This window comes from Dendronephthya gigantea, unplaced genomic scaffold (assembly GCF_004324835.1).
Source record: "Dendronephthya gigantea isolate DGI-Jeju-01 unplaced genomic scaffold, DenGig_1.0 000018F, whole genome shotgun sequence".
Taxonomy (NCBI): domain Eukaryota; kingdom Metazoa; phylum Cnidaria; class Anthozoa; order Malacalcyonacea; family Nephtheidae; genus Dendronephthya; species Dendronephthya gigantea.
The window spans coordinates 2,522,948-2,549,178 of NW_021163028.1; the positions used below are offsets into that span (position 1 = coordinate 2,522,948).

General features: G+C 37.7%; 3 protein-coding genes across 3 annotated transcripts; 1 reads left to right on the top strand and 2 right to left on the bottom strand.

Moving 5' to 3' along the window:
* Positions 1–5,019: 5,019 nt before the first annotated feature.
* LOC114520775 (synaptotagmin-6-like) lies at positions 5,020–23,237 on the top strand. The gene is made up of 4 exons (XM_028541109.1): positions 5,020–5,419; positions 10,755–11,431; positions 12,758–12,881; positions 22,172–23,237. The coding sequence occupies exons 1-4, from the start codon at positions 5,329–5,331 to the stop codon at positions 22,468–22,470; spliced, it is 1,191 nt and encodes a 396-aa protein (XP_028396910.1). The 5' UTR covers positions 5,020–5,328; the 3' UTR covers positions 22,471–23,237.
* On the bottom strand, positions 12,877–15,535 carry LOC114520774. Its single transcript, XM_028541108.1, has one exon. The coding sequence runs from the start codon at positions 14,484–14,486 to the stop codon at positions 13,143–13,145; it is 1,344 nt and encodes a 447-aa protein (XP_028396909.1). The 5' UTR covers positions 14,487–15,535; the 3' UTR covers positions 12,877–13,142.
* On the bottom strand, positions 23,162–24,813 carry LOC114520777 (melanocortin receptor 4-like). Its single transcript, XM_028541110.1, has one exon. It carries the CDS (start codon positions 24,575–24,577, stop codon positions 23,621–23,623), a length of 957 nt encoding a protein of 318 aa, XP_028396911.1. The 5' UTR covers positions 24,578–24,813; the 3' UTR covers positions 23,162–23,620.
* Positions 24,814–26,231: the final 1,418 nt, after the last annotated feature.

Sequence of the window (26,231 nt, forward strand, 5' to 3'; positions counted from 1 at the left end):
ACTGCAGGACATACTGTCTGACTGTCTGTATAAGCACTTGGTGTGTCTGAAATCAGCATACCTGAAAGCCTGAAACGTATTCATTGAAACCTAACTGGATGTTTCATTAGGAGGTTTTCAGCTTTTATCGACGAACACGAAAGTTTATCTGTAGAAGACTAGAAATACTTCAAATATCAATATTTGACTATGTGTGTAGTCAAACGGAAGCACATTGTGAGCATAACACTTGGATTTTGAAACTCAGCTTCTATTTATCACACAGACCTTTGAAATAGTTTTTAGTCAAATAACGTCTTTCATAAAAATGGCAGCGAATTTAAACTCTGTTTGCGGGCAGAAAAGATTCTACGAATCCTTTATTGCATTAGCTATTTTTCATTATTTTAAAACAACAAACGTTGAACCAGTTTAATTTCATCTGCTAGATTCTTTTAATTTTGTCTTGTGACATGTATATGTGCAATATCTGCATAAACAACATTTATGATTCATGGAGCTTTTGAGAACTTCCATTGTTCAAAAGCATACAATATATATACTCATCATCTTTATGGTAAATTTGAAGCATCTTCCACTTATATAAACTTGTCAATTGTGATGCTGGGCATAATATAAGAATTGGAAAGGCAAATATTTTATAGTTGGTCCTACAAACATTTTATAAATTCGCCTCAGGCTCTGTTGTTTCGATTCATGGCGCCCTCAAATCCGTTTCAATGAACCTATATAGCCTTTGGCGAGAAATTGTTATGCATGACTTTTAATTAAAATTCTCGCTCATGTATTGTGTCACGATTATGTACTTGAAAATGTCAATGTCGAGTGCAATGTTCATTGATGATATGAAACAGTCTGGATCTATATTAAATATCTCGTGTGTGCTGTATACTAATAAAAGTCTACATGTAGTCGCTCACTGAAGAGATATATAACATTCAGCACTGTTACTTCGGAGTTCGGTCAGCTTATGAATTAGCTTTTTTTTTCCTGAAGGCGTTGTGGATCAACGTATTTCTATTTATCACTTATCAGACATGTTTTTTGATTTTCTCAGGCCAGTATACTGGTAACTGACATAAATTGTAGACTCAAAGCGTCTATAAACAAGTGGAAAGTTAATACTTTGCATTTGTAACGGCTATAAATACGTGAAAACGGGAAAAAATTGATTGACGGTGATTGAAATTATAATTCGTGTCTAGACTGTTTGAAAATAAAAGTGTCCAACAAACTACTATTTTGCAGGAATAATGTTGTTGACGCACAATGCTTGGTCTGATATCATTATTTACAATAATTCAATAAACGTCGTAGTAACAGTTAACAGTAAACCTCTCTGACTGAACCGTGGCTTCAGAAAGTTGCGAAGTTAGGAATTAGTTGAGATTAGCTTTAATTTTTATTTCCGAGTGTAACAGTTTTATATATTACTATTACTGTTACTATTGTTGATTCAAATTCTTTGTAAACATTCAAACAAAATCGTCTTGGTTACGGAAATGAGGACCTTTATCTTCAAAACACTGACGTTATAGCATGCAGGTGCGATAATAATTCAGCATTACTTTTCGCTAGACTAAATAAAAAATTTAAGATTAAGGCTCTTAAATATCGACAGTAGTTCCATGGAAATTTGAGCAAAGTGGCAAATCAATTGGAAACGTTCCTTTTGAATCATCAATCAAATTTTTATGACGAGACATATAAATCCTTATCCTGGTTATGATATTAGGGAGGTTAAGATCGACTTCCGCTACGAGTACCGATACCAATAATCAGTCACGCGCATGCGCAGACGTAACAATCGTCCAAAATGTGACAACACTGGAAGTCGCGAGTACGGTTTTGGGGCTGAAAATGGAAGTGGATAGGTAGGCTAAGTACCGAATTATATTTACTGTATTATTGTCATTTTCTGCAGTAGTTTTCTAATAATATTATTTAGTTTTTAGTTGTATAATGTTTCTGCTTTGTTTGGCGAGACTTAAAGATTGTAATTAGAGTTTTTGATGTGAATATAGCCGCTATACTCCGTCATGTTTATTTACTTCTTACGGAAGTCACAATCTTAACGCTTTAAAATTTCCGCGCTGCCAAACTGTAATACGTCATGTATTTTCGTATCGGTACTGGTAGTGGAAGTAGATCTTAACCTCCCTATTAATTAGACTCCGACGGCAAATTGGCCTCGTTTCAAATCGGAACAATGCGCATGCGTTTCAAATTACGAAAACGTGATCAGCTTCCAATGTTGAATAAAAATAATATTTTTTAACATGGAACATTTAGCGTTTCATGAGAACATTAATGTTTTTCTTCGGCAAGTACGTAAATACAAATGACTTGTCTAACTTTTTTGAAATTCAGTGTTAACAACATTTGAAAAAGTATTCTTTGCAAATCCATAAAGCCTAGCAGGAAAACACTTTGGCATAGCGATAAGCATAACTGCAACATCAAACAATCGAATTTAATTCATTTATTTCATTTCCTTTGTATTGTTTTGCGTTGGTCATTTCTATACTTTAATGATTTTGTTTCGAGTAAAAACCAGGTTTAACCATGCAATGGCGCCTGTTAATAAGATAATTTAACGCGGTAAATTTTTGGACTATACCATGCACTGTCAGTAATTTAGCTTGTTGGCACACCACGTAAGTATTTAATACTGCAAAGCTTTATTTAATACTACAAGCTAAATTACTATCGATTGTCACCATGCAAACATACAAGAATATTATACCACTGTCGTCTACCCATTTAGACCGAAATGACTCATCATTTTTGTCTACACGAATAAGTGACTATTTCTCACCCAATGACCCAAAACTATACTTGTGTACAAACCTTCAAAAAACATCAGGATATCCATATATGTACACAACCCAGGAGGGAAACATATTTACCCAATATGACGGATTTCATCAAATTTTAAGTGAAAGTATTTCGAAATCCATGGAAGAGAAATCGGTAAAGTCATCAATGGGATCACTAATAAATACTAAGACTGGATCACAGATCCAACGAATCATCGAAGTGCATGGAATGGTCACACATGAATCTAATTTCGTGTTCGCTAATAAGATGTCTGGAAAGGTTCTACGCGTTTCTATTTGTTGTTGGAATGCGTATATAGAAATGGAGTGCTATTCCTTAGGTAGTAATGACTTGCTATATAGTCTTATTATAATTATGTCGTAAAACGCAAATCTTATTTTGTTAAAGTATCGTAAACTGAATTTCACACATCATATAGACAAATATGCTTGCTTGTAAACCTGTATATAAGTATAATTTAAAACCAATAATATTTATGCGTTACCCAAAATCAACATCTGATGAGGCGTGTGTTTTCACAGACAGCACCGTTCAAACATTAAGGATCTGTAAGTTTCCTTCTTGAGGGAAATTTTATCGGTGTTAAAAGAGAGCGAATATATAAATGAGAATGATATATGTCTGTGAGTGGTTTCAAATTGCTAGTCAACCGACCGAGCATTGACGTATTTTTCCTGAACAAGTTGAACTTGCAATAAGTGCTTGTTACCAAACAATATGACACGTTTTTATGAGGAAAACTCTCGAATTGGAACGAACCAAGTGACGTATGTACTGCAAGAGTACTTGTAAAAACTTGGCAACAACCGAGTTTCATTTGCGACGTCTTCGCACGCTATATACTCGCCAAGCGGAGACTCTACCGGCAACTTTGTACATTCATTGACTATTTATTGATAATCTTTACAGAATTCTTCTCGGCATGCTGTTGCGACAGGTTCTCATAATTAGGTTGTCCAAGGTCCGACACAGCCTCGCCGATTCAATCGCCTCACCTAGAACATATCACCGGTATCTGAGGTATTACTATAACCCTAACGTCCGGGTTACCCGGGGCTGTTTAGGTCGTAACTAATCTTGTCTTGTCCGCACACTCAACAGCACCATTCATTTAGCTTTGCTTTATACACGCCGGGTGTAAAACAAACCAACACAGAAATACTCTCGCAAATGCTAATATATGTTGCCTTATATTATATATATATATTATATTATAATATATATTATATATATATATATTTATATTTATATATATATATATATATATATATATATATATATATTGTCTGAAAATATATTGTCCAAACTTTATAAGTGCTACAAATCAGTTGTCATGCATTTATCACTGAGAAACGTGGCCTACTAACTTTAAGTGTTTGGTTTTCTGATATTCATTAATGACGCGTTGTCACTGAATTTTCTTCCCCGGCGATTTTCGATCAATCGTCTGAACACAAACATTCAATATAAGTCTGACGGCCAGCTATAGTGGTGTGGGTGCCACCCCCCCGAATTCGAACTACAATCGAAATGAATAAAGCCCCGTTTTAACTACACTCAATTTTTTGGGGACCAATTTTTATTCTTTGTATCCGTAGCCTTAGCACGGAAAAATTAGGTATGGCTACCCATTTTAGCCGTGCTATAAGCCTAAATCAAGCTAGTGTATTGCCGAAACGGGGCTTATAAGTCGGTATTAATATTCTCGACAGTATATTGTATTGTACAGACCTGCGTTATAATAATTTTGCTTTCATTATTTTTTAACTGGGTTATTTCTCACGAAAACAAACAGTTGGCTCAGAATAGTTCCCCCTACCGAACTCCTGTTTATAGTGTATAAGTATGGAGTCTCGTTGGAGCGTTTTTCCGGCCCCTTGAAAATTAGTTAAAAAATTTCAGATTATTATACATGCAGCTGTCATATAATATCGGACTTTTATATACTTTTTTGCCAAAAACCTCAATCTAAGATTAATAATCACTCCCTAATGTCTTGAGCATTTTCGTCAACTTGATCAGCAAGACAAAAGTTGCTGGGCTACCATTGTTGGTCAGATTGGAAAAGTTCAATTACTCACTTTATTTCTATAGACTTATGCAAATCGGTTTCGGAAAAATGCGCACTTGATGATGTTGCATATTCAATGCTGTGTTCGTGTGCAACAGAGCAAATAATCATTTCAATTTTGACAGACAGCGCGTTGGGAATTTAGTTTATTGCTGAAGCGAAGTGAATTGTAGACGCTCTGCAAAGTTGTGATCAGTTGGACTTAATATATCTTCTGTTTTAGGGATTTAGACATCCTCAAACGTCCATAAACTGTGCCGACGATACCACAAGTATTGGTATTTATTTTCAATGCCGAGCATTGATATCCACTATCCTTGATTTGATTAGCGAAACGCCATGGCATAAGGGAAGGAATTTTAGTCACTGGACGTCCGGCGATTTCGAGTTTGATATGCAGTTTTGATTTCCACGTTATGCCACTCGCGTGGAAGACGGCTCTGTATAGATTTTCGTCGGCTTACAGCGCTGCTGAACCAGAAGACGAAAGACAACCCGTTCGGACAGGTAACTACATATATAATGTCTGCATGATTATAAGATTATAGCAGAGCTGTGTTGTGGCGTTTCAATTTAATTACAAGCGCTATCCTGCTGTTAATGTCTTCATGGTAGCCAGTCTCTTCTTGATCATCACATTGTTAAATACGTTGTACAGTAGATGTATCGCTCTGAAATTCACAGCCAACCCACCAAACGAGTGATTAATAAGATAAAATTTCGAAACCAATGCTATATAAAATATATAGCTTATATATACTGTAGGTTAGACGAGTAGGTTATATAAGGTCAGCTGTAAGACTAAACGTTAAGTTATATGTTGAGTTAATTGTTCATCGTACAACTCTTTAATTCTGCAGTATATATATCTACAACCCATTTTAGTGATCGTTTGCTAAAGTTTGCGTTCTGTGGGTAGAATTTACTGAATGATTCAGATGATGTACAATGGGGGGTTTGGTCTGGTACAGCTATAGGTCATGCACATTCGCCAAGGTAAAAAACAAACATATAAGACATGATTGAAACGTAAAGTAATACATACTCCATAGCAGCAAGGCGAGCTTCAAATTTAGTCTAGTATCTTAAATTCAGTACTTGTATATACTGTGGAATGCAGATATCACTGATGCATAAACCGTTTAAAGCGATGAATCAAAGTGCTTTGGCCCTGAAATCTGTGGCAAAACGTAGCAATTTTGCTTCTTAAGATTAAAAGCCTGTCGTGCGAGAGAGTGTTTATGTTACTAGTACCGTATTCTGACCGTTGCCGTTGGCTTTTTTTTGCGATGAGTTTAAGGCGATTAACCAGTTACCGCTGAAGCGTGAATGCAATGATGATTATAAGTTGTTTAGAAGCATCGAGATCTTAATTCCCGAATCCCGAGTCACTTTTTACCAGCGATTTAGGATAAGGTTTCGATAAGCGAAAATGTTATTTACTGGCTGAGAATTTGGGCACATTTTCGCATGCCACTTGCTACAAGGGCGGGGATAGTAAATATCTTTCTTCAAAATGCTCCGGATGTAACAATCAGCAAAGATGGCGGCAGATAACAGCAAACGTGTTGTATTATGCTCATGGTAACAGCTAATGTATTATATTCGTAATTATTTAACATCTTTATAGCAAGGACAAGGTGAAAAAAAATTATTCAAAGTGGACAAAGAGTTTTCACGGGCAACTCCGAGTGCCTATATATCAATACTTTTAACGCGATTGGCAGGTGTTATATCGGTGTTTGTTTTGTGAATTGAGTGGTTATACCATCATGCATGACAGTCGAATTATTATAATGGGCACAATGAAAACAGAGCAGTGATATGTGACGGTGTGCGCGTTGATTTAGTTTCAGTTACATGAATATATACTGAGGACATGATATCGTGTGAGAAAACATGTTGAACACTGTAAGAATAGTTTTCAAATCATAAAGCATACCATGCATGCATGTTGTCGGTTGTTGTCACTGTTCTATTGGATCGCAACTAACGCCGGACCGTATTAATCGCAGGCGCACTAACAAACAGAGTATGCGCAGTAGTGTTAATACAATCTCAGCACGGTGACAATCTCAGGCCGCTACAGCGGTCCATTACGAGAAAGTGCCGGTCCATTACGGGAAAGTAATGAACCGCTCAAAATTCTTCTCAGCCAATCACGGAGCTCCATTTCACCAGAAGTGACGCTTGCCATATTTGCAGATGAAGTTTCACTGAATCACGCCACCAAAATAAAGCCACCTAACATAGCTGTTTAAGATATAATGTGAATGCAACACAAAAGTAAACAGTCTTCGTTGGCAGTTCATTCGAAAGAACTTGCGTGAAGTAAAAGCGAGTCGTTTTTTATAGAAAATATATAAATCACAGAATACTTAGGCTAGGCTGGTATGTAAATGAGACATGAATTATTATATGGCCCCAATTTGTGAAAGTAATATGCTGTATCTCAATTATTGTGTACTGTTAAGACAATATACGGACTGAAATAACATGTTCAGAATCCTTTCCCATCTAAATAACCGACTAACGAAAGCTGTGTGCTTGACTGTAAATGACACTGATTTTGAAAAACGCTCATTAATTATTCTATACACATAAAAAGTAGTTGTTGATTGTAATTGTATAATCAGGGATATATGATGGGAAAAAAATGGTCAAAACACGTCACGCGTCACTCTAGTCAAAATATCTCATTATAGATATAAAAATGAAAAAAGAGAAAGATTTTTCTCGAAAAATCGAAGTAAACAATTTTATGTCTTATACGCACTTAGTGTTTGCACTTATATTTATTTATAATTATTTTTGTTCATGGTCTGTAGTTGCATGGAGTTCAGGATATATACAAAGATCCTTTGTCCGAATGCATGTTCGGTTCTATATTTTTATGGATCGGAACGACTTGGACTTCTAGAAGATTAAATCTCTAAAAATGACAGTTTGAAAGGTTGCCAAGTCAACATGGACGATCAACTGACTTAAAGTTAAAGATTTAACTACCCAAATTGTACTGAGTTAAAGCTAGGATTTCATATACAACCTCACTTCAGTGTTTAACTCTGTATATTTAACTTATTTTCTCTATACTGTCACATGCCTTTTCCCGTATTTTTCTTAATTATAACGAACAGTTTAAATTGTCTATTATATAGTATTGCTTGATTTTGGAAAACACTAACAATAACACTTGGATAATAGCCATCTATACGTAAATATACATATACAGTGAATAAAATGTACACTTGGATAACCGTCTTCATTTCCACGAGGGGCGTGAAATATACAATAATATAGTAATATTATACAATACTAAATACAGCACTAAACATTTCGGGACCATATACGAGACACAAGAGAGTAGATAAATAACTTGGCGAGTACGTGTTTGTCTAATGAATGGATTTTGCCAAAAAGAACGTGCAAAGATTGCACTATTTTTCCTTATATGTGGTAAATTATTAACTGATAACAGCTGTATATGATATATACTATGAGAGTAGATTTTAGTGAGATTGACGCACGTATATATAGTGATGCATGAAGCACGCTGCGACGTGACAGTAAGTCACAACACAGATAATTATGTCATCAATCCGATTTTACTTCGTTTCAGGTCAGGCTTACGTCTCTGACTTGGTTTATACCGGCAACTAGAGCTATGCTTGAGCTATTCTTGAGCCTGCCATTTTCGTCCCAGTTCAGTTGTAGCGAAACTGTCTGGATAAACAAAAGGGGCGTATGGGACTATGGGAGTATATTTAGCATTAATTAGAGGGGGCGGACTCTCGCTTCTAGATCTTCAGAGACGGCATTTTCATCTATGGTTTTACACCGCCTCTTTTAGCAAAAGTCGCGGTTAAGGAAACGATTTAACATCCCTAAACGATTAGCATCCTTACTGAAATAATATTTTTATTCTTAATTGGCACCCCTCACTATACACGCGTAAAAACGCACAAGTTGTAACAAGTCTGTTCACAAGCGTGCAACGAGACGTGTTCGCACTGCACATTTGTTGTATCAAGTTTGGGACAAGCTGTGAAATGACTTGAGCAAGTCCGATGGCACTATCAGACTCGTTACAAGATTGTTCTGACATGCAAGTCTTATGCAGATATATGATACAACGACATTGCTACGAACTTGACAGCACAAGATTGAAACAATATTGTCACATCATGTTTGTACCAGACTTTGTTGGAACAGCCTCAGTGAGTCTTTTGATTCGACAAGTTTGTTACAACTTGTTAACAAGTTGTCCCATCTCGTCAACAGCTTGGGACAAACAGTGCGAACAAATCTTGTTGCAAGCTTGTGAACAGACTTGCCACAAGATATGATATTTTTACGCGTGGTACTTCTCGCAGTGTAAAGAAATTAAACCAAAGGGAGACAATCGCAGAACCTTTTTTTCCCTGACTTCTGAGGAAATTACTCCCTCTCTCTCTTTACGTTCATTATAATATATCTAATCTGGTGCCGTCTATAATCTATATGATCTAGCGATGTTTATATAATCAATATACTCTAGTGTTTTTTATAATCAATATAATATATCTAGTATTTTTTATAATCTATATAATCTAGTGTTTTTATAATCTATATAATCTCGTGTTTTTTATAATCTATATAATCTATGGTATTGTTTATAATCTACGTAATCTAGTGTTTTTTTATAATCTGTATAATCTTCTTTATAATCTAGTGTTTTTTATAATCTATATAATCAGTTTTTTTAAATTTAAATAAACAGTGTTGTTTATGAACTATATAATCTTTTTTATAATCTATGTAATCTAGTGTTGTTTATAATCTTTCACGGCAGAAAACATTAAAATCCATATGGTATGGGAATTGTATTTATCCATGATGATCAGTATATTTTCGTGCCGCGCTTGTTGTTATCAAAATTCACCCGCGCTTTCCCGTATGTTACTTAGAAATATTTGCACAACATTTTCATGCGTGGATTTTCAATTTTTCCTGTGATATGCCAGGCACCATGCAGCAGCACAGCCACATGCATTTAACAATCGTACCATGAGCTTGAGTCGTATACGAGCGCTATACCTAGCGGGAGCACTTCCAAAACCTTAAACTATCTCAAACGGAGTTTTAGGTATAGACTATAGTGGTACATTGCTGCTAACCCTCCACTTGAGCTGAAAAAGGCATCTTCGCTTTCTTAATTTAAACGAAGCATGACCACCATGCCAGATAATTAAGATCAACGAGAATAGTTTGTTATGAAAACACGCCCCTTTCTAAAAACCAACAAAGCATGTTGTGTAAGGCGTGCACGAATAAATAGATTTTTAAATAAAAATAGATAAATAAGCTCAATAGTCTGTACGATCCGAGCCGAAGTCGACTACCACTCCATTTATGAAGAGAGTGAATATAGCTACAATCAGGGAAAAACTATAAAGTTCAAGGTCATAAATCACACCCCCTCTTCGCCCAAACAGTGTTGATCGATGTTAACGTTGCTCACCTTTTGCACAATTGAGAGATGAGTACACTAGGAACCAACATTGAGACGAGGGAGTGGGGGATCTGCATACACACGCCAGATTTTCAGGATTTACCTGAAATATTGCAATAACTTGTCCTGCATGCCCACATAAATTATGTTCAGAATTGTAGACCTTTACCGTATGTAGTAGAAATATACACTGAACTTTTATTGAATTCTCATTGCTGGTAATTTCCTACTCTATTACTGACTGTTTTCACTATACTTATCTTATCTGAGCTGACGTACAGCGAGTCAGCTCATATATATACCATGAGTATAGCTATATATTATAATAAAACATATACTCGTTTTTTAAAGAGAACCAAGTTAGCACAAAGTTCATCGTCATTCTGGTTCTAACCGTCTTCTTTGCCATCTGCATTTTCGGCCTTCTCGTCGCCGTCTTATTCAAATGGATACGAAAACGCCGCCATGAAAAAATCAAGGAAAAATTTACCGACTCAGTAAAACCCACGCCGCCGGAGAAACCGCGTCACGTGAAACTCATGCGTTCTGACAGTTCGGTGTCGGAGATCGCCGACACAAGTCGGGACTCGTCTTTACCTCCGACGCCTTTGAGTCCACTTAGTGAAGAGGATAGTCTCTCGTTTCCATTTGAACGTGGCAGACTCGAGTTTTCAATCTTCTACGATCGTGAAAACGAAGTTCTCAACACCACCATTATCCAAGCTCACGGACTGCCACAAAGATCATGCATTTTCTACGTCGAGGGAACGCTTCTACCGGATATCACCACGCGGCAAAGGACTGGTTTACGACATCATAACCCCAGCCCTGTCTTCGAAGAGTGTTTTAAGTATACGCTACCCTTCGAGGAGTTGCCCGAAAGGACTTTGTGTTTGAAGGCAATAGAGCTGGATGGTTTCTCACAGAGGGTGGCTGTTGGGCACTTATTGTACTCGTTTGATACCGAGAATTATAATTACATGGATATGATGAGATTAGATTTTGAACTTGGTCGAGGAAAACCTCAGGTAAGCGAATGAAAGGATAGGATAATCACGCATGTTTAAAATTAGATAATAAGTAAGGTTACCTTCAAGATACTTCCTAGTTTGTAGGTTGGCAACTACTTTTCATTTACTTTTCGGTTGAAAACGTTTGGCCGTGTTTAATTTTTTGCGCTCGGTCACTGCATGGGATACTTCATGAAGTGTTTAGGATGATTCGGAAAACGTTACTGCAGTACATAGATTAGACACGAACTTTCAGGAGCCGATGTAGCTAAAATTTTTACCACACTCTTGGTATCTGAATTGCATTTTCATCCAAAAAAGAATCGTAAATTCTGCTTTTCCAAATCGCTCTCTATTTACAACCCTTTCCTTGCAGTGTTCCCTCCTCTAAGTTTCTTTAAAGACCTCACATGCGAGACTGAGAAAACTATCGAAAACACAGACATAATTAATTAAGAACAACTTTTTCTGAGCTGTTTTTTCAGGAAGGACGTTAAGTGCGTAATTCTATCAGAGCTTAACTTCGAGGAGGAAGACGACAACAATATAAAATTCCTGTGTCGGAATCATTCAGTGTGTTTATTTCTATACACCTCTATATAGAAAGATTTAATCTTAATACCTCATTACATAGTGATGCACTAATGTTGTTTCTAAAATCACCGTAATACTGTTACATATATATTTGATACTTGCATGATAGATAATTCGAAAAGATTGTCCCCCGTAGAACTAAAATATACACAATTTTCAAAGTCTAGAATATGAGACTAAAGTGCATGATAATTAAGTCTGGGCGCTGTGAGTTTTGGCAAAAAACTTTGGATATACGATTTAAAATATACTCTGCTGCTATTTACAAATTGTTGTAATATACTTGCATTGGGTTCCTGCAAAGATGAGATATCACGAATCTAGTCCGACGTTTGGGTGACATGAGCCTTTTTTTCATTCAACCGCGATTACTGCAATACTTGGAATTTGGAAACCTTGCAAAGTGAAAATATAAGCTCAGTACTTTCTATGTTTGTTGGCTCTTAACTAACAGTATTTAAATTTGCCACCCAAAATGGCAGAAGGCAAAATGCACGAAATATTTCATCACTTGCAAGAGCTCAATAAAATTTCAGGGTTTTTTTGCAATCCCTCTTTTAAAGATTTCCTAAACTAAAAAGTCTCGAAGCAACGAGCCTGAAATCCTCTGTCGAGGAACAAGATTCGAGATTATTCAGTATTCCCCTAGTTACAGCATAGTTGGTTAATGCTATATTAGGATGCAGCTTTTTCTTTACGTCAATCTAACCCGCCTATATATGGTTCATTTTGCCTCATTTTTTTCGTTAGGACGACGCTGACAACGGAAATATAGGAGAAATATTAATGTCCCTTTGCTATTTACCAACGGCTGGCCGTCTTACTTTAGTTGTTCTCAAATGTCGTCTCTTTCAAGCACAAAATGGCGTACCAAGTAAGTTGAATTTTGAGTGATACACATGTCATGCTGAATGATTTTGCTTTTTTTAAGTAAGTAATCTTTCATGCTAAAAGGGCGATATCTTATGAGTATATATTTTGACTGATTCTGTTCGTCGAAATTCCGGATGATCGCGGTCATGTTCTATCACTGTTGATTTATCTAATGCTGTAGGAGTATTTACAAAACTACTTTAATGCAGTTCCATAAGGTTGTTTTAGTCGCGAGTCCTATTAAAAACGCGACTCAGTCCAGTTATACCTTATTTTTCAACTTTCGCAAATCTTTCAAGCTCGACCAGCCTACATTTCGTCTCGGACTTTCCAGAGAGGCTTGTTTTCTAACTCTCTTCACAGAAGCGTGCTTTAATCCCGATTCCAATATCTCATCTGGGTGCGCTGGATTTGCGCTATAGGACCTGGGCCGAGCCTGCTCGACTCCAGGCACGGCTAGACTCGTTGGCCGCGTCCCGTAGTCTGGAGCTTTCATATTATTTCCCGTTTTCAACGTGTGATTCAGCGTATGTAATTCCACAGCCCCCGGCATGCTTTTCCGTCGTGCTGGACGTTCGTAGAAACTCTTGAACTCCCCGTTGCTAGGAGACACGTCGTCGCTGCTTAAAAATTGTGGACGATCTCTGAACTTCGGGCATTGAATCTCGATGTAAGGTTGCCCTTTTCGCGTCGGGTCTTTGTGCATAGAATCGTTTCTCATGTATTCCGAAATCGGCGGCGTGTGTGTACGAGTCCTTTTTGTTGCGGGGGTTTCGTCCCGCGAGGTACGCGTGGGACGGTTTGGTGTTTGGACTTCCTCTCGTGGACTTCCTCGCGTGTTGTCATCTTTGCGTAGTGTTTTTTCGTCCCCTTTTCGTGTTATGCCACCAACTTGTTTACGAACTAAAAAACTGCTGACGTCGACTCGGGAAACTTCGGGAAGCGATCGGTACTCAAACATCAACGACAAGTCGTCTCCTGGGTAATGCTTTCTTCCGTGTTGCTGCCGTTCGTAACGCAACGCTCCTAAGACGGCCTGCTTTTGATTGTAAAGTTCAGCTATTTGCCCGTTCGTAGTGGAAATTGAGTTGCTGTGCTCGTTTTTAGCCATTCGTAACTTCGTCAGTTCGCTTTCCAACTGCTCGATGACCGCTTTGCACTGGGCAACGTCGTCCAAGACCGAAGGCGGGTTGTTTAGTGCTAAAAATTCGGTCACAGGTGGGGATGCGAGTACATCTTTCTGTCGCGTTATCATGTATAAGAACCCTTGCAATCCCTGCCGTCTATTGTTCAAAAATCGCGGCTCGAAATTATCGCCAAAGTAACGCTTTGGCGGCAGGCTAAATTCCTTGGCGGGAAAGAGTTTTTTGAGATCATTCCTCAATTTGTAGAACTCTCGATAACGGCGCGTTATGAACCAGCCTTGTTTTTTCGCGTTGTGTACGTATATTTTATACACTGTATGGCGCTTGCACGCTGGTATAATGTCGTGGCCCGTTATCGGGGCTTCGAGGTTTTCGAGCGACGCAAAGTCGGATTGAAAATTATTAACTTTTATTTTGGGCAGATTCGTTCCATGTAATCTCGTTAGTTCCATGTTCATCATAGTATAAAGCTACAGGTGTTTGGGGGTTTCGGGGCTTAGGCTTTATATATTTGATTTCAATTTGCTTGCTATACCTCTCTGAGTTTTTTCGATGCTCGGTTTTAGTCCTTCTGCTAGTTGTTAGTCGTATTCAATTCCTTCAGAAATTTTCTTCTTCGCTGCGACGTTTCTCTTCGGACAACGTTGTTTTGGCGTTGAGTTGACGCTCTAGTGTCCGGATGCTTTCTCTTGAAATGACAAACAATGAAATTTTATATTAAGCGTTTTAACGAACCGTCGGGAGCTTTCGGGCCAGCGAGTTCGTCGTGTATATCATTCGCACATCTCTCTGAAAACTGCGCCAGCGCGGTGGGCTGAAGTCGTTTGTATATTTTACTTAATGCAGCAGGATTTTGTTCCTTTCAGCTCCGAACTTCCTTCGTAAATTTGATTTCTTTTAACGCGGCATCCTCCCCATTTATCAGCCGTCAACTATATCTCCAATTATTCACGAACATATAATGACAGGTGTTTTTGTTCCTCTTGACGCAATATACGTTAGCTATGTTTCATAAACAAGATACTTGAGTTCTAAGAGATCTGTTCTTCAAAACCTCAAATATATTTCTTCGAAAAGTTGCGTTCTCTCCTATGGCTGTAGCAAATAGACACGTTTTTTGACACACGCGAGCTAGTATACGGCAAGGTCCAATATCTATTCCAAACTGATAACACTATTTGCCAATTTACTTTGCAGAATTAACGCGTCTTTTTTTCTTCAGTCTGATTGAAGCTGCAAATGAGTTTTGTAGATTAGTTTTAATTTTAAGCTTGATGTCATAATAAGGGACTGCTGCTGCAGTTTTCTCAAGATTTCTAAATTAGTACAGAAATCGGGGAAATGCAATGCAGTCAAGGTTCTAAATTCAAATATCAAACTTTTTGTCCTTTTCTTTCCGCTTTTGTTATTCAAATTTCTCCTGGTCAGTGGGTATTAAAGGCAATAGTGCCCGAATTCTGATAATTCGTGACTTATATATATATATGGCTAGTTTGAACCCTCGGTTTTTTCCCATTACTATAGTTTCGCCATCATTTTTACAGGTAGCTTTCCGCGGCCTGCGTTGTAGGATATATTATTTTTCGTGCACTTATAAAAACGCATGCATGATTATTATAGGCACTTCTGCCTGTCCGAAATCCGCCTTGATTATTATCAAATCTTTCCGTATTAGGCAGGAAAAATACTTAAATTAGTGTGCTAAAAGACAACCAATGAAATTGCCTAGCCTCAAGCGCCATGTATAGCATATACCTGCATGCACGCATGCATACATGGTATAGAAAGGATATATACTACTCCATTACATATAAAAAATAAGCGAGAATATGTTCATTGCGTTTATAACTTGTTTTACATGGCTATATTATGTTAACGAAGTATCTTAGCGTAGTGCAACGGTCATCAATGCTCGGATCTTGCCTTCGAGTTTTGTGGTCTTGTTCAGAAATATACATAAAGTTCTTTTTAATGATTCGCTTGTTTGACACGGTATTCAGGAAACCTCAAATTAAGTTCCGATTTTCGACGTAAACTGTGAGGTCACAATCGGGAATTCAATAAGTTGAGAATGTCAACGTTGTACAATAGAGTTTTACTTCGCGGCCTTTAAAGCAAAGCGGAGCAAATTAATTATTTCGGATCATTTGACATAATTACATGGAATTGATAAGGAATATATGCGCTTGACGGAATGAATATTTCGCGGGTTTTCAGAATCAAATATGAAATAAGCGCTTCGATAGATCATTGTCATTGACATTGTGTTCAGTAAAGATAGTTTTCGTGAAATAAGTCAAGCCGTAGAATTGATTTATGTTATACGGGATTAAATCACATGTTGATGCAATAGATTATAGTAACAAAAGCAGTTTCTGTACTTACTCGCTTGTTGCGTAACGTAGGACTTCCTTTCATACAAACCACAACCGGATTTTCACAGAGTATAAACCGGTGAATTCTGAAGCGTGGTTAAGCAGTCGACACGACGTTTACCCGATGCATGCGCCAAATGCAGTCGTATTAAAAAGCCAGACTTCTTCCCGCTCTTTGTGACCGGTCTTGCTGCAGTCTCTAGCTGCCTGAAATTTGACCTTAATTCAGCCTTTGCCCGCGATTAATGATCACTCGTAGTGTTGCGAATACTGATTTGTTTCAACGGCTTTCGACCCGAATGCAAACAAACTCATCAAGCTTTTAATGAAGCAACCTCTGTTCCTACTCTTGGCCGAAATATTCAATAACGGTTCGCTGTTTTGTCGACAGTTCACCGTAAGTGTTTGTTCTGGTTTCACTTACTCCGCTCGTTACACCCAAACTCTGCACAACATCGCGCTTTTTGTTTTGTCGATGGAGATCTTGAATAATTTGCCCACCGCTTGGAGTGAACGGCGATGCTTGGGTGAGATTAACCAATCACGTCGAGCCGAGTTATCTCTCTGCCTCGCAAGCAGCGGCTGTGAATGCCTCAGCTAATGAAATATTTAAAACATAGTCAAACATGCAAACGCGCGTACATGCATAAAAAAGAAGGGGGGAGGAGGGAAATAAAGCAACTTATTTATAGTTGTATACAGCTGTTATATACGTTATGTTTACCTGTTTTACCCACAAAGTACTTTTTACTAAAAAAACAGAAACTGTTTCTTAATCGAGCTAGCTGATATAACAACGGTTTGATAAGAACCCCAAGTTCTTTTCCAAAAATTTCAGAATTTTTTTTGGAATTCTATTCGAATATATTAAGTCTTCCATATATATAGAAAAACGAGTATTTCAATTGATTCAAACCGTACGAGGTTGCCCCCAAATTAGGATTTTTAGAACTAGCCATGCTGTACGGATATCGTAGCATATATAGCTTTTCCAACTAGATCGAAAGGTAATTGTGAAGCAATCAAAACAGAATCGAGTATATAGTAATGATAGTGCATTTGAATTTAACTGTTCCTGTATACACACGGGATCCACTTAGTGTAAATTGGATTTTTTATTGCCGGGCTGGGCTGTCCCCGATTATGCATGGCTATAACAACATGACCTCTCCCATTCAATAGCGAAACATTCTTCTGACAATTACCAAGACCCTTCAAGGTCGAGACAGCCGGCAAAATTGTCCTCAATAAAAAAAAACTGACCGAATCTCACATAGACGTTCTCACAACTATTATCATTGCCCATATCAAAACATTATGTGAAAGCCGCAGAGTTTCACTCAAAGCGGGTGTCAATAGCGGTTTATGATTCTATATACCGTATTTATATTTAGGCTTTTTGCTGGCAAAGGACTTTAGTGCAAACTGCCGGATTCTTTTCTCTACCCTTACACGAAAGCTCTAAAACAGAAGCTAAATACTGGCTTCCAGTGAAAAATATCGCTTGCAGAATACTGGGATGTATAGATACGCATAGAGTACCGGTACGCACACAGGCCGGACGAGTTTGGCCGATTTCCATTGACGTACCCGTTTTAAACTTACGAGTATAATCTTGACTGCGATTATACAATTACTTAAAGGTTTCCGTGTTTTGATGGCCTGATCCAAACACGCTAGCTGGTATGTTGCGAGCCGAAGGCGAGTGTTTTGCGATATTTTCATAACTCGAACAACATTCCCAAGTTTTGGATCAGGCCATCCAAGTAATTGTTTTATAAAATAACAACGACAGGGCCTGAATTTAAATTTAAATTCTTTAAAACTTTAAATTTTCGAGTTTGGACTGATGGCCTGATCCAAAGTGATTTGTTTTGAATTCTGAAAAATGCATGTCGCGTTGTTGAATCGCGTCCGTGGTGTGCATTGGCCTTTAGGGCTAACCGTTTCTATTACTGCATTCTTTATGTACGCACGCGTATACGACGCGCTGACACGCACGTATACCACGCGCTGACACCCGCATAAAGCTATACTACTGTAAGATCACAGACGATGCATGCATTCCCGATTCAGACGTAACAATGTATATAGTTTGCCTGGTTCTGTGCACGATTTGCTAACGTATACTCATTCATATATAGTAAACCAGAAGTTAAACTTTCAAGTGCCGCGTGCAAGGGTGCCCATCTCGCTAGGGGAATTTTAACATACCATAAATTGCAATGACAATATGCGTACATTAAACATTTGTCCGCACATATTGCATGTACACATTTTCCTCATGCATGCATACAACATGCATAGGTAACAACAGAAGCCAAAAAGGAATAAATTAAACGAAGTTGCTACGAAGCGCAGAAGTGATTTATCTTGTGCACACGCAGAACTAGTTAACTTTGTGGCGGTCAAAACTTCGGTTTAGATAAAAACATCTATCCAATTGTGTATTGTGAGCTACAATTCATTCTCTTCTGAAACCACCAAGCTGCGGCTTTGGTAAGTCTGAGTTTTAGGACAGCCATGCATATGGATGAACAACATCGAAATTCGCCCCCATTGCGCGCCTATAGATTAATCTTACTAGTGTCGTGCAGAACAGCAGCTAGTTTTAAGTAATTCAGTCTTGGATTTGCCGTGAAAAATGCTATCGTTAAACGAAGCTAACGAGCTTTGAGAATCCCCGACACCCTTTAATAACAACTAGATGACATCATTAGGAAACGCTTAGTCACAGTCAAGTCTCGAAAGTTAAGATTGCATCTAAGCAAGGTCACTCAATTTGTTTATATGAAACCTCACCAACTCGATGAAACGTATGTAGTCTTTAATTACTCAGTACTTATCCAAGCAAGTTTATTATGTTTTCACAAAAACATGATGTCGGCTCGTTTGTAAAGAGATTGCTTTTGATATCTTGTATATAATTGCATAAAATTGACGTCAACCGATATTCACATGCACGAGGAGTAGATTTAGTAGAAAACAACTCGAACAGGGTAGATTTCTGTATCAACACTGGAAAACCTTCCAGATTCGTATATTAAGGTCAACAACGAAAACTATTCAACTAAAAGTTTTATGCAACGAACATTTTTTTATGTGAGGGACAATGTCCACATTGTCTTATTCGAAGGAACTTCTCAAATCTATGCCATGCCTATAGTGTTAAATTCGATTTTTTTTATATTTTACTCGTTTATTGACTAAGGCAATGAGTTGTTCGCCATCTTGTTTACCATGTAGACATGTGACGTCAGTTATTATCTTGATAGCCCGACTGTTTCCCATTTCGAATGGACTGAAACAAATTACACAAATTCGAGATTATCGCTTGGTAATTTCAAAAGAATTTTGTAAGGCTAACCCCACTCCTAACGTCATCATGCATGAGGTTAAGCGGGCTAAAATTAAACCAAGATAACCGATAATTCTTCAAAATATCACCAAATATGATTATGTTGATGAAGAATGAAAAAAGCATTTGAAACAACCATTTAAAAAAAACTTCAAAAAACGCGTGTGCTCTCCATAAAGCGGTTAAATGATATTTTGTCGTGAGTGTCGTGAATATGCCAAGGTGGCTGATGTGCATGATGGGATATTTCTACGTGTTCGTGCAGTCAACAATGACAGAATACAGAAATAAAGAGAAAATTACATCCGGACTGTTTCTCATCAGTGAAAATGACTTGTTCATGATAATTATACGACTAAATTCAAACCAGGCATACTGTATTCCCAATCATTCTTTTTGCATTTTCGGCTGGCATCGTAGGCCAATATGGCATGCGTGACTTAGCACTAATTTAGAAATTTAGGCGTCGCGCCTAAGCAATGAGGGTAGAATCATTCAAATTTGCTTTTTATTTAACCCACAATTGAGAAGTCATGTTTGTCCACGTCCAAAACATCATTAATTTTATCAATCTTTAAACAATGAAAATTTGAGGGCAACTCAAGATGCCCAAGTATGTTCCCGAGAAAAAATATTTTCACGATTGAAATTGTATAAGAAAGTATATACTCCGGGCATATTAGGTACCTTACTGCTCCAATTTCTGCTTGTTGTTCACAAGCATCGGCAAATCTCCACGTCCAAGATGGTTCGTAAAGACTTTTGCTTTAGGCACATCTCATTTTAGAAGCTTAAAAAGACGCGTAAATGTGTTCCCCAACGCGATAAAGTTAATCAATTTCTTAGAGTGATTTTTGAACGCTATTATCTTCTTTTAGCTGTTGCTATGATACAACGCTGTCGCTATGATACAAGTGACACTGTTCTGACCAGCTTGACCGGCCAATGCAATCATCGCCCCATTAAAATGAGTGAAATGTTAATTTTTTCCGTGTTCGCTGCACAACTCAGCCAAAATTTGTAATAATTATAATGATATGTACTATACATGTCATATTTGATTTATTATAATTATTGCATATAGTTCTTATGGAGAATTGGCTCTTTAGTTACTCCAATTCCCCCGGCGCCATTGACCTGTTATTCTTTGTTTCGTTATTTTTTATAACGCTGTTTTTCCGAATAAACTGATTTCATTTCATTTCATTTCATCTCCTCAATTTAGACTTCTTTAACAGCTTCATTTAGAATCTTTTTTAACAGCTTCATGGTATATAGTTCCATTTCTTAAGCAGTAAGTGGAGTCATCAAGCTTAAACAAGTTCACGATTTCCGCAGTATTTTGAAGTGCTACACAATGACAAATCTCTAAAAGTTAAAAAACTAAGTAGGTTTTCAGGAGCATGCACAGATAAATCCTACCGATGCATTGTCACGTTCAACCACATTGCGGTGGGTTATTGTTGATTTTTCTTAATCTAATCAGCAAATGTGATTAAATTTTCACGATGAAAACGTACAACAAATTGGCTCAAACGAGATTAATTATTGTCGCGCTCTGGTGAAAAGCCCCCGGTTATTTATCATTGAAGATATTTGTTTTTTATGATGATATTCATTTAGTCTAAAATTAAATTAAATCTCCAACCAATAGCGTCATGACTCTGTTCATAATCGATTGCCCTTGGCAATTTCGTTCCTTTAATTGAAATTTTAGTTGGTGTACGCATTAGCATGGAGAGAAGGATGGAAATTCATTGTCTATACCGGCCAAAATTACTTCGGTTCTTTAGGGAAATATTGCATCTATTCTATGACTCCATATGGACACGTAGTATAATTTAACTTTTTTATATGACTATATGGATGCATCTTGAGAAAAGAAAAAACAAAACACGTGGCGCGATTGTTAAAATGCATGAGATGAATTCTTCATAAAATTAAGAATGACCCTAAATGTGCATAAGTTACACAAACGAGTACGCGAAATAGAACAGTTAAAAATTAATATAAATAGATGAACAAAATAGATAAGTTGCTCGCCTTTCTTCTTACTTTATAGCATTACCTTCATTAGCCATATAAAGAGTTGTCTGTCTGCATGCATGTGATGTAAGGCAACTGAGTGTTTGTATTAAACAGATGCCGAGTCAGTGAATTGGCCATTCGAACTGCCAAAATTCTTCTCAAAAAACGTTTTCAACCTCACTGGCTCAGTATCTGTCTTCTATTGCAACTTGGGAATGGCCAAGTGGACACGTTTTGCTCTAAGTGGGTATTCGAGTTGAGGGTTTTATATACGATATTATCAGTTTGCATATCTCAGTAAAGAGAGATTCCGTATCAGCGAAATGCCCGTTCTAAAGGGTGACATACTTTTTTCTGTTTACTACAAGTTTTCTCCTCTCCTTAGGTCCATTCCTTAAGGTTTCCTTAATGCTGAACAGGAAGCAGGTCAAAAAGATTAAAACCTCTGTAAAAAGCAAAACTCTAAATCCCGTTTATAATGAAGCCTTCATCTTTGACGTGCCCACAAAGCATATCGGGAACGTTGGCTTGTACGCAAGAGTGGTGAACAAGAGGGACAATCAGGAGCTATTAGGGAAAGTGATTATCGGCCCGAATGCTAGGACGAGTATGGGGGTACACCATTGGGAATATATGCTTCTGTCACCTCGGAAGCCAATAGCACAGTGGCACAAGATTTTGTAGTTACATAGTATCTTAAATTTAATATAATTATAGGTTAATCCATACAGGCAGTTCATATAGGGCCTATAAAGGTATGTTAAGATTATCTCAGTTCTCACGACCTACGAGATTTTTGGGGTTCGCCTTGAAAATTCCAAAATAGAATTGAGCATGAATATTTCGAAGGCGTCTCGCTAACTCGATGGCCTTTTCAATTAGCCATTTCCCAATCGAGCAAGGTACTGGGTCTAGTCGCAAACCGCAAAGCATCAATGGACTGTTTGGAGGGACAGGAAATATAAGTTTGAAGTTTTTGTCCGTCTAAACAGTCTATAGATGCTAGACCCAATATCTTGCTCGATTGGGAAATGGCTAGTTAGATTTATTACTTAATTCTAATCGTTTACTGATACTTCATGTTTAGAAATGGATGTTCCTACCCAGCTAGTATCACCAAGATTTTTTGCCAGATTTTTATTTTTGCATGCACCCAGCATTTGAACGCACCTTACTATCCTCGTTTACTTGGTTTTTTTGCGGGTACGCAGGAAATTATAAATCTGAAAACGTGCTGTCCAGTTCGCACGAATGCACAATTATAGGAGACTCCTTTAAATTATAAAAGATAATAAACTTACGATCGAGTTTTCTTTTTATAGTTATTTTTGTACAAGTATAATCATTACCTTGCAGGTGTCAATTTTTTTGGTCCTCTGATAATTTATTAGGTAATTCAATGACATTGTTTAACTCCTGTAATATTTCGTACATGTGCAAAAAATTTTTTTATCATTTATTTGCAGTTTCCTTTATTCCAAGTTACATTTGACGAAAGTTGTATGGCACTATTTACTGAATGAACCGTTTCCTCAATCGCTGTAAAATTGCCCTTGTGGTATATATTTGATCCAACCTTACATTAGTCTTAAATTTCCTTTAAAAGTTGTTACCTCTAACGCTGTAACCTTTTTGGGTTTCCACTTTTCGAGCTTTGAAAACGGTTGAAAAATCACTATCTGCGAGTTAGCGCTTCCAGCCATCGTACAATCAGTCTCAGATATTTACTAGCTGTCGACAATGAAATCACAGCGTGATGACGTAAATTGCCTCTACGGCTCAAGCATTTTTTATACCTGACAAATCGATCGCATGCTGCCAACCGTTTTTTTCACTATCGCAAATCCGTTTTCGATGCGAAATTTTCCAGCATCACGCCGGCGTCAACGCGTCGCTTAAAAACTCTTTCGATCACGGTCATAAGTCGTCGGTGGCGCAACACATAAAGGAATGGATCGAGTGTACAATGAATCTGAATGAGGGTGTTCAGCAGGTGCATCCATTTATGAAACGTCACCATATCTCCACCGGAGAGACGGTCATAGAATCTGAAAATTGTGGACGGCAACCAGCTTACAAGAAACACTGCTAGCAGCAGAGCTGTCGTCCTTGTCGCGCGCATATTTGTGACAAACCTTGCTCCTTGTTCGCCGGCTTGCCTTGACTGGCTCTTCATTTTATCAACCTGTTTCTTCGCGATGATGAAAATCGAAAGTTGTATCACGACAATGGTGGCAACGATGATCGCAATAATGCTGGGAAATACAACCGCTGACACATTGCGCTTGAAGAACGCTATCACGCCCATTGAGAACGAGACAAGCCATACTCCGCTGATCACAAACAGCGCAGTCGATCTCTGCATTATGTTTTCATGACGCAATGGCCAGCGCAGTACGATATAGCGGTCGACGGCGGCTGTCAGCAGGCTCAGAGAACTTGCGACAAGGGTAGCTTGTCCTATTGTTCGCCTCAGTGCCCACTCGTATGATTGGTTGGGTTTTCGAGCAAGCAATCGACGAATCACAAAAGGTTGGAAGAGAACGCTCGCTAAAAGATCCGAGACGCATAGGCTGGACGTGAACACGTCGGTCGTTGTGCGAAGTTCTGATTGGATGAGAACTAGTGCGATCGTGACGATATTGGCCAATGAGCCGACAATAATTCCAACGATATCTAATATCGAGAACACTAGAGCGACCGTCATGTCGATTTGAACGAACATAATCGTGTTGGGTTTTTGCGTAGACCAATTTATGCTCGTGTTTCCTCCAAGCGTTGAGTAATTCATAGCTGCAAGAAAACTATTATTGTTACTATCGGCATAATAAACTCAGTTTATCAAAACTATGTTTATCTGTCTTCCACGAATGAAAAGAATACATTATAAGAGAGTTATAAATATTAACATATTAAAATATCATGCCAACTGTTTCGGAAAGGTGTAAAAAATTAAATTGCTTTAATTAAAGCACAGTCTTCTGCTAAATGTTCCATTACGTCTTTAGAAACATTTCTGGGACATAGAAAGGGAAACAAATGTTATAGAGCAAGATTTTATATAAATTAGGAGCTTTGCGTGAGAAAGCAGATACCTGTCAAGTTGTTTATGGCAATATAACGTGGTTTTAGGTCAGTTTCAGACGGGACGTTTTTTTTAAACAGCTGACGTCGATGTGCCGAATCGAATGCAAAACTTAAACAAATACTTTACTTTCACATGAAAAGTTCGACGTCTGAAACAGGCCTCAGCGAGTTGCCAACTCTAAACACTAAAATGAATGTTGTAAAAAAATGAACATTTCATGAGCCGTGCAACTTAGTTTGGTTCAAAAAATGTCTCCCAAATGTACAAACATTCATCAGTACATGCAGCTGAGAAAAGGAGATTGGAAAGTTTGGTTGGGAAATATCAAAGAATTCCCTACCACATTTTCTCGCGCGCAAACTATAATCTCTACAAAATTCGCGACTATATACTTTCCAATCCTACTAGTTTTACTAGTATCGGGATACTCTTTCCAGCTGCATGTACTTGCATGATTTTTTCTAGTTTTATTTTTTGTTTTCATATCACTCATTCACCAGTCTTAATTTTTAACCAAAGCCTGATTACTGAGTATTGAATGTAAATTTGTATACTGAACTTGTCGCAATCGGCATACATGCATGCGCGTTTTGCTACTCGAATGGGCCGACTATTTTTGATAGCATTTAAAATTAATACTGTAATACTTACCAGCTTGTTGATGTAGTCGAATCTCTCGTTGGGAAAACTCTCAAGATCGACTCGGTAGAGGAACACGTCGATTTATATAAAGTTGTGAAACAATACAGTGTTATAACGGTTGCTGACGCTTACAGGAAGTTTAGTATTCTGCGGCGGTCAGCAAACATTGTTTATATGTCTTCCAATAATACAATATGCTTAACTTAAGGCGAGAATGAAAATTACAGGTAGTAACGCATTATCATTTTAGCTGCGTGCATGTCATATATTTACATTTTAATACTTTAAGCACTTTGGGTCGCGTAAATTATTTATGCAAGCTTGGCGTTTTTTTTAGGGTCAAGTTCCGGATTTCATCTTTCAGATCTTGCTTAAGTCGGTTTCGCTCAAATTAATTTCCTAACAGTATATATTTTCTTTGGCATGAAAATACTTTCGATCTTTTGCTCAGATGCAATTACTATAGCAACAGTTGAACTTAGTTTTTCACGAATTCCTCGTTCGGCGAGATTCGTACACTTTTCACAAAGGCAAAATTCATTAGCTACAAGACTTGTTTCTAGTAAACTTTGCCTTGGTAAAACGGTATTTAATTTCTTTCAAACTTAATGCGGTTAAAACAGCCGGTAATAACTGTTGATAATATCAGTTTTATGACAATCACATATTAATATATTTTGACTGTATATATCAATGCATGCTATGCACGCGCAGC

Bases quoted from the DNA above. Each gene is read 5' to 3' on its own strand.
- LOC114520775 (XM_028541109.1), top strand. From the start codon at position 5,329: ATGCCACTCGCGTGGAAGACGGCTCTGTATAGATTTTCGTCGGCTTAC. The intron at 5,420-10,754 runs GTAACTACATAT...CGTTTTTTAAAG, and splicing joins AAGACAACCCGTTCGGACAG to AGAACCAAGTTAGCACAAAG. The intron at 11,432-12,757 runs GTAAGCGAATGA...TTTTTTCGTTAG, and splicing joins TTGGTCGAGGAAAACCTCAG to GACGACGCTGACAACGGAAA.
- LOC114520774 (XM_028541108.1), bottom strand. From the start codon at position 14,486: ATGATGAACATGGAACTAACGAGATTACATGGAACGAATCTGCCCAAA.
- LOC114520777 (XM_028541110.1), bottom strand. From the start codon at position 24,577: ATGAATTACTCAACGCTTGGAGGAAACACGAGCATAAATTGGTCTACG.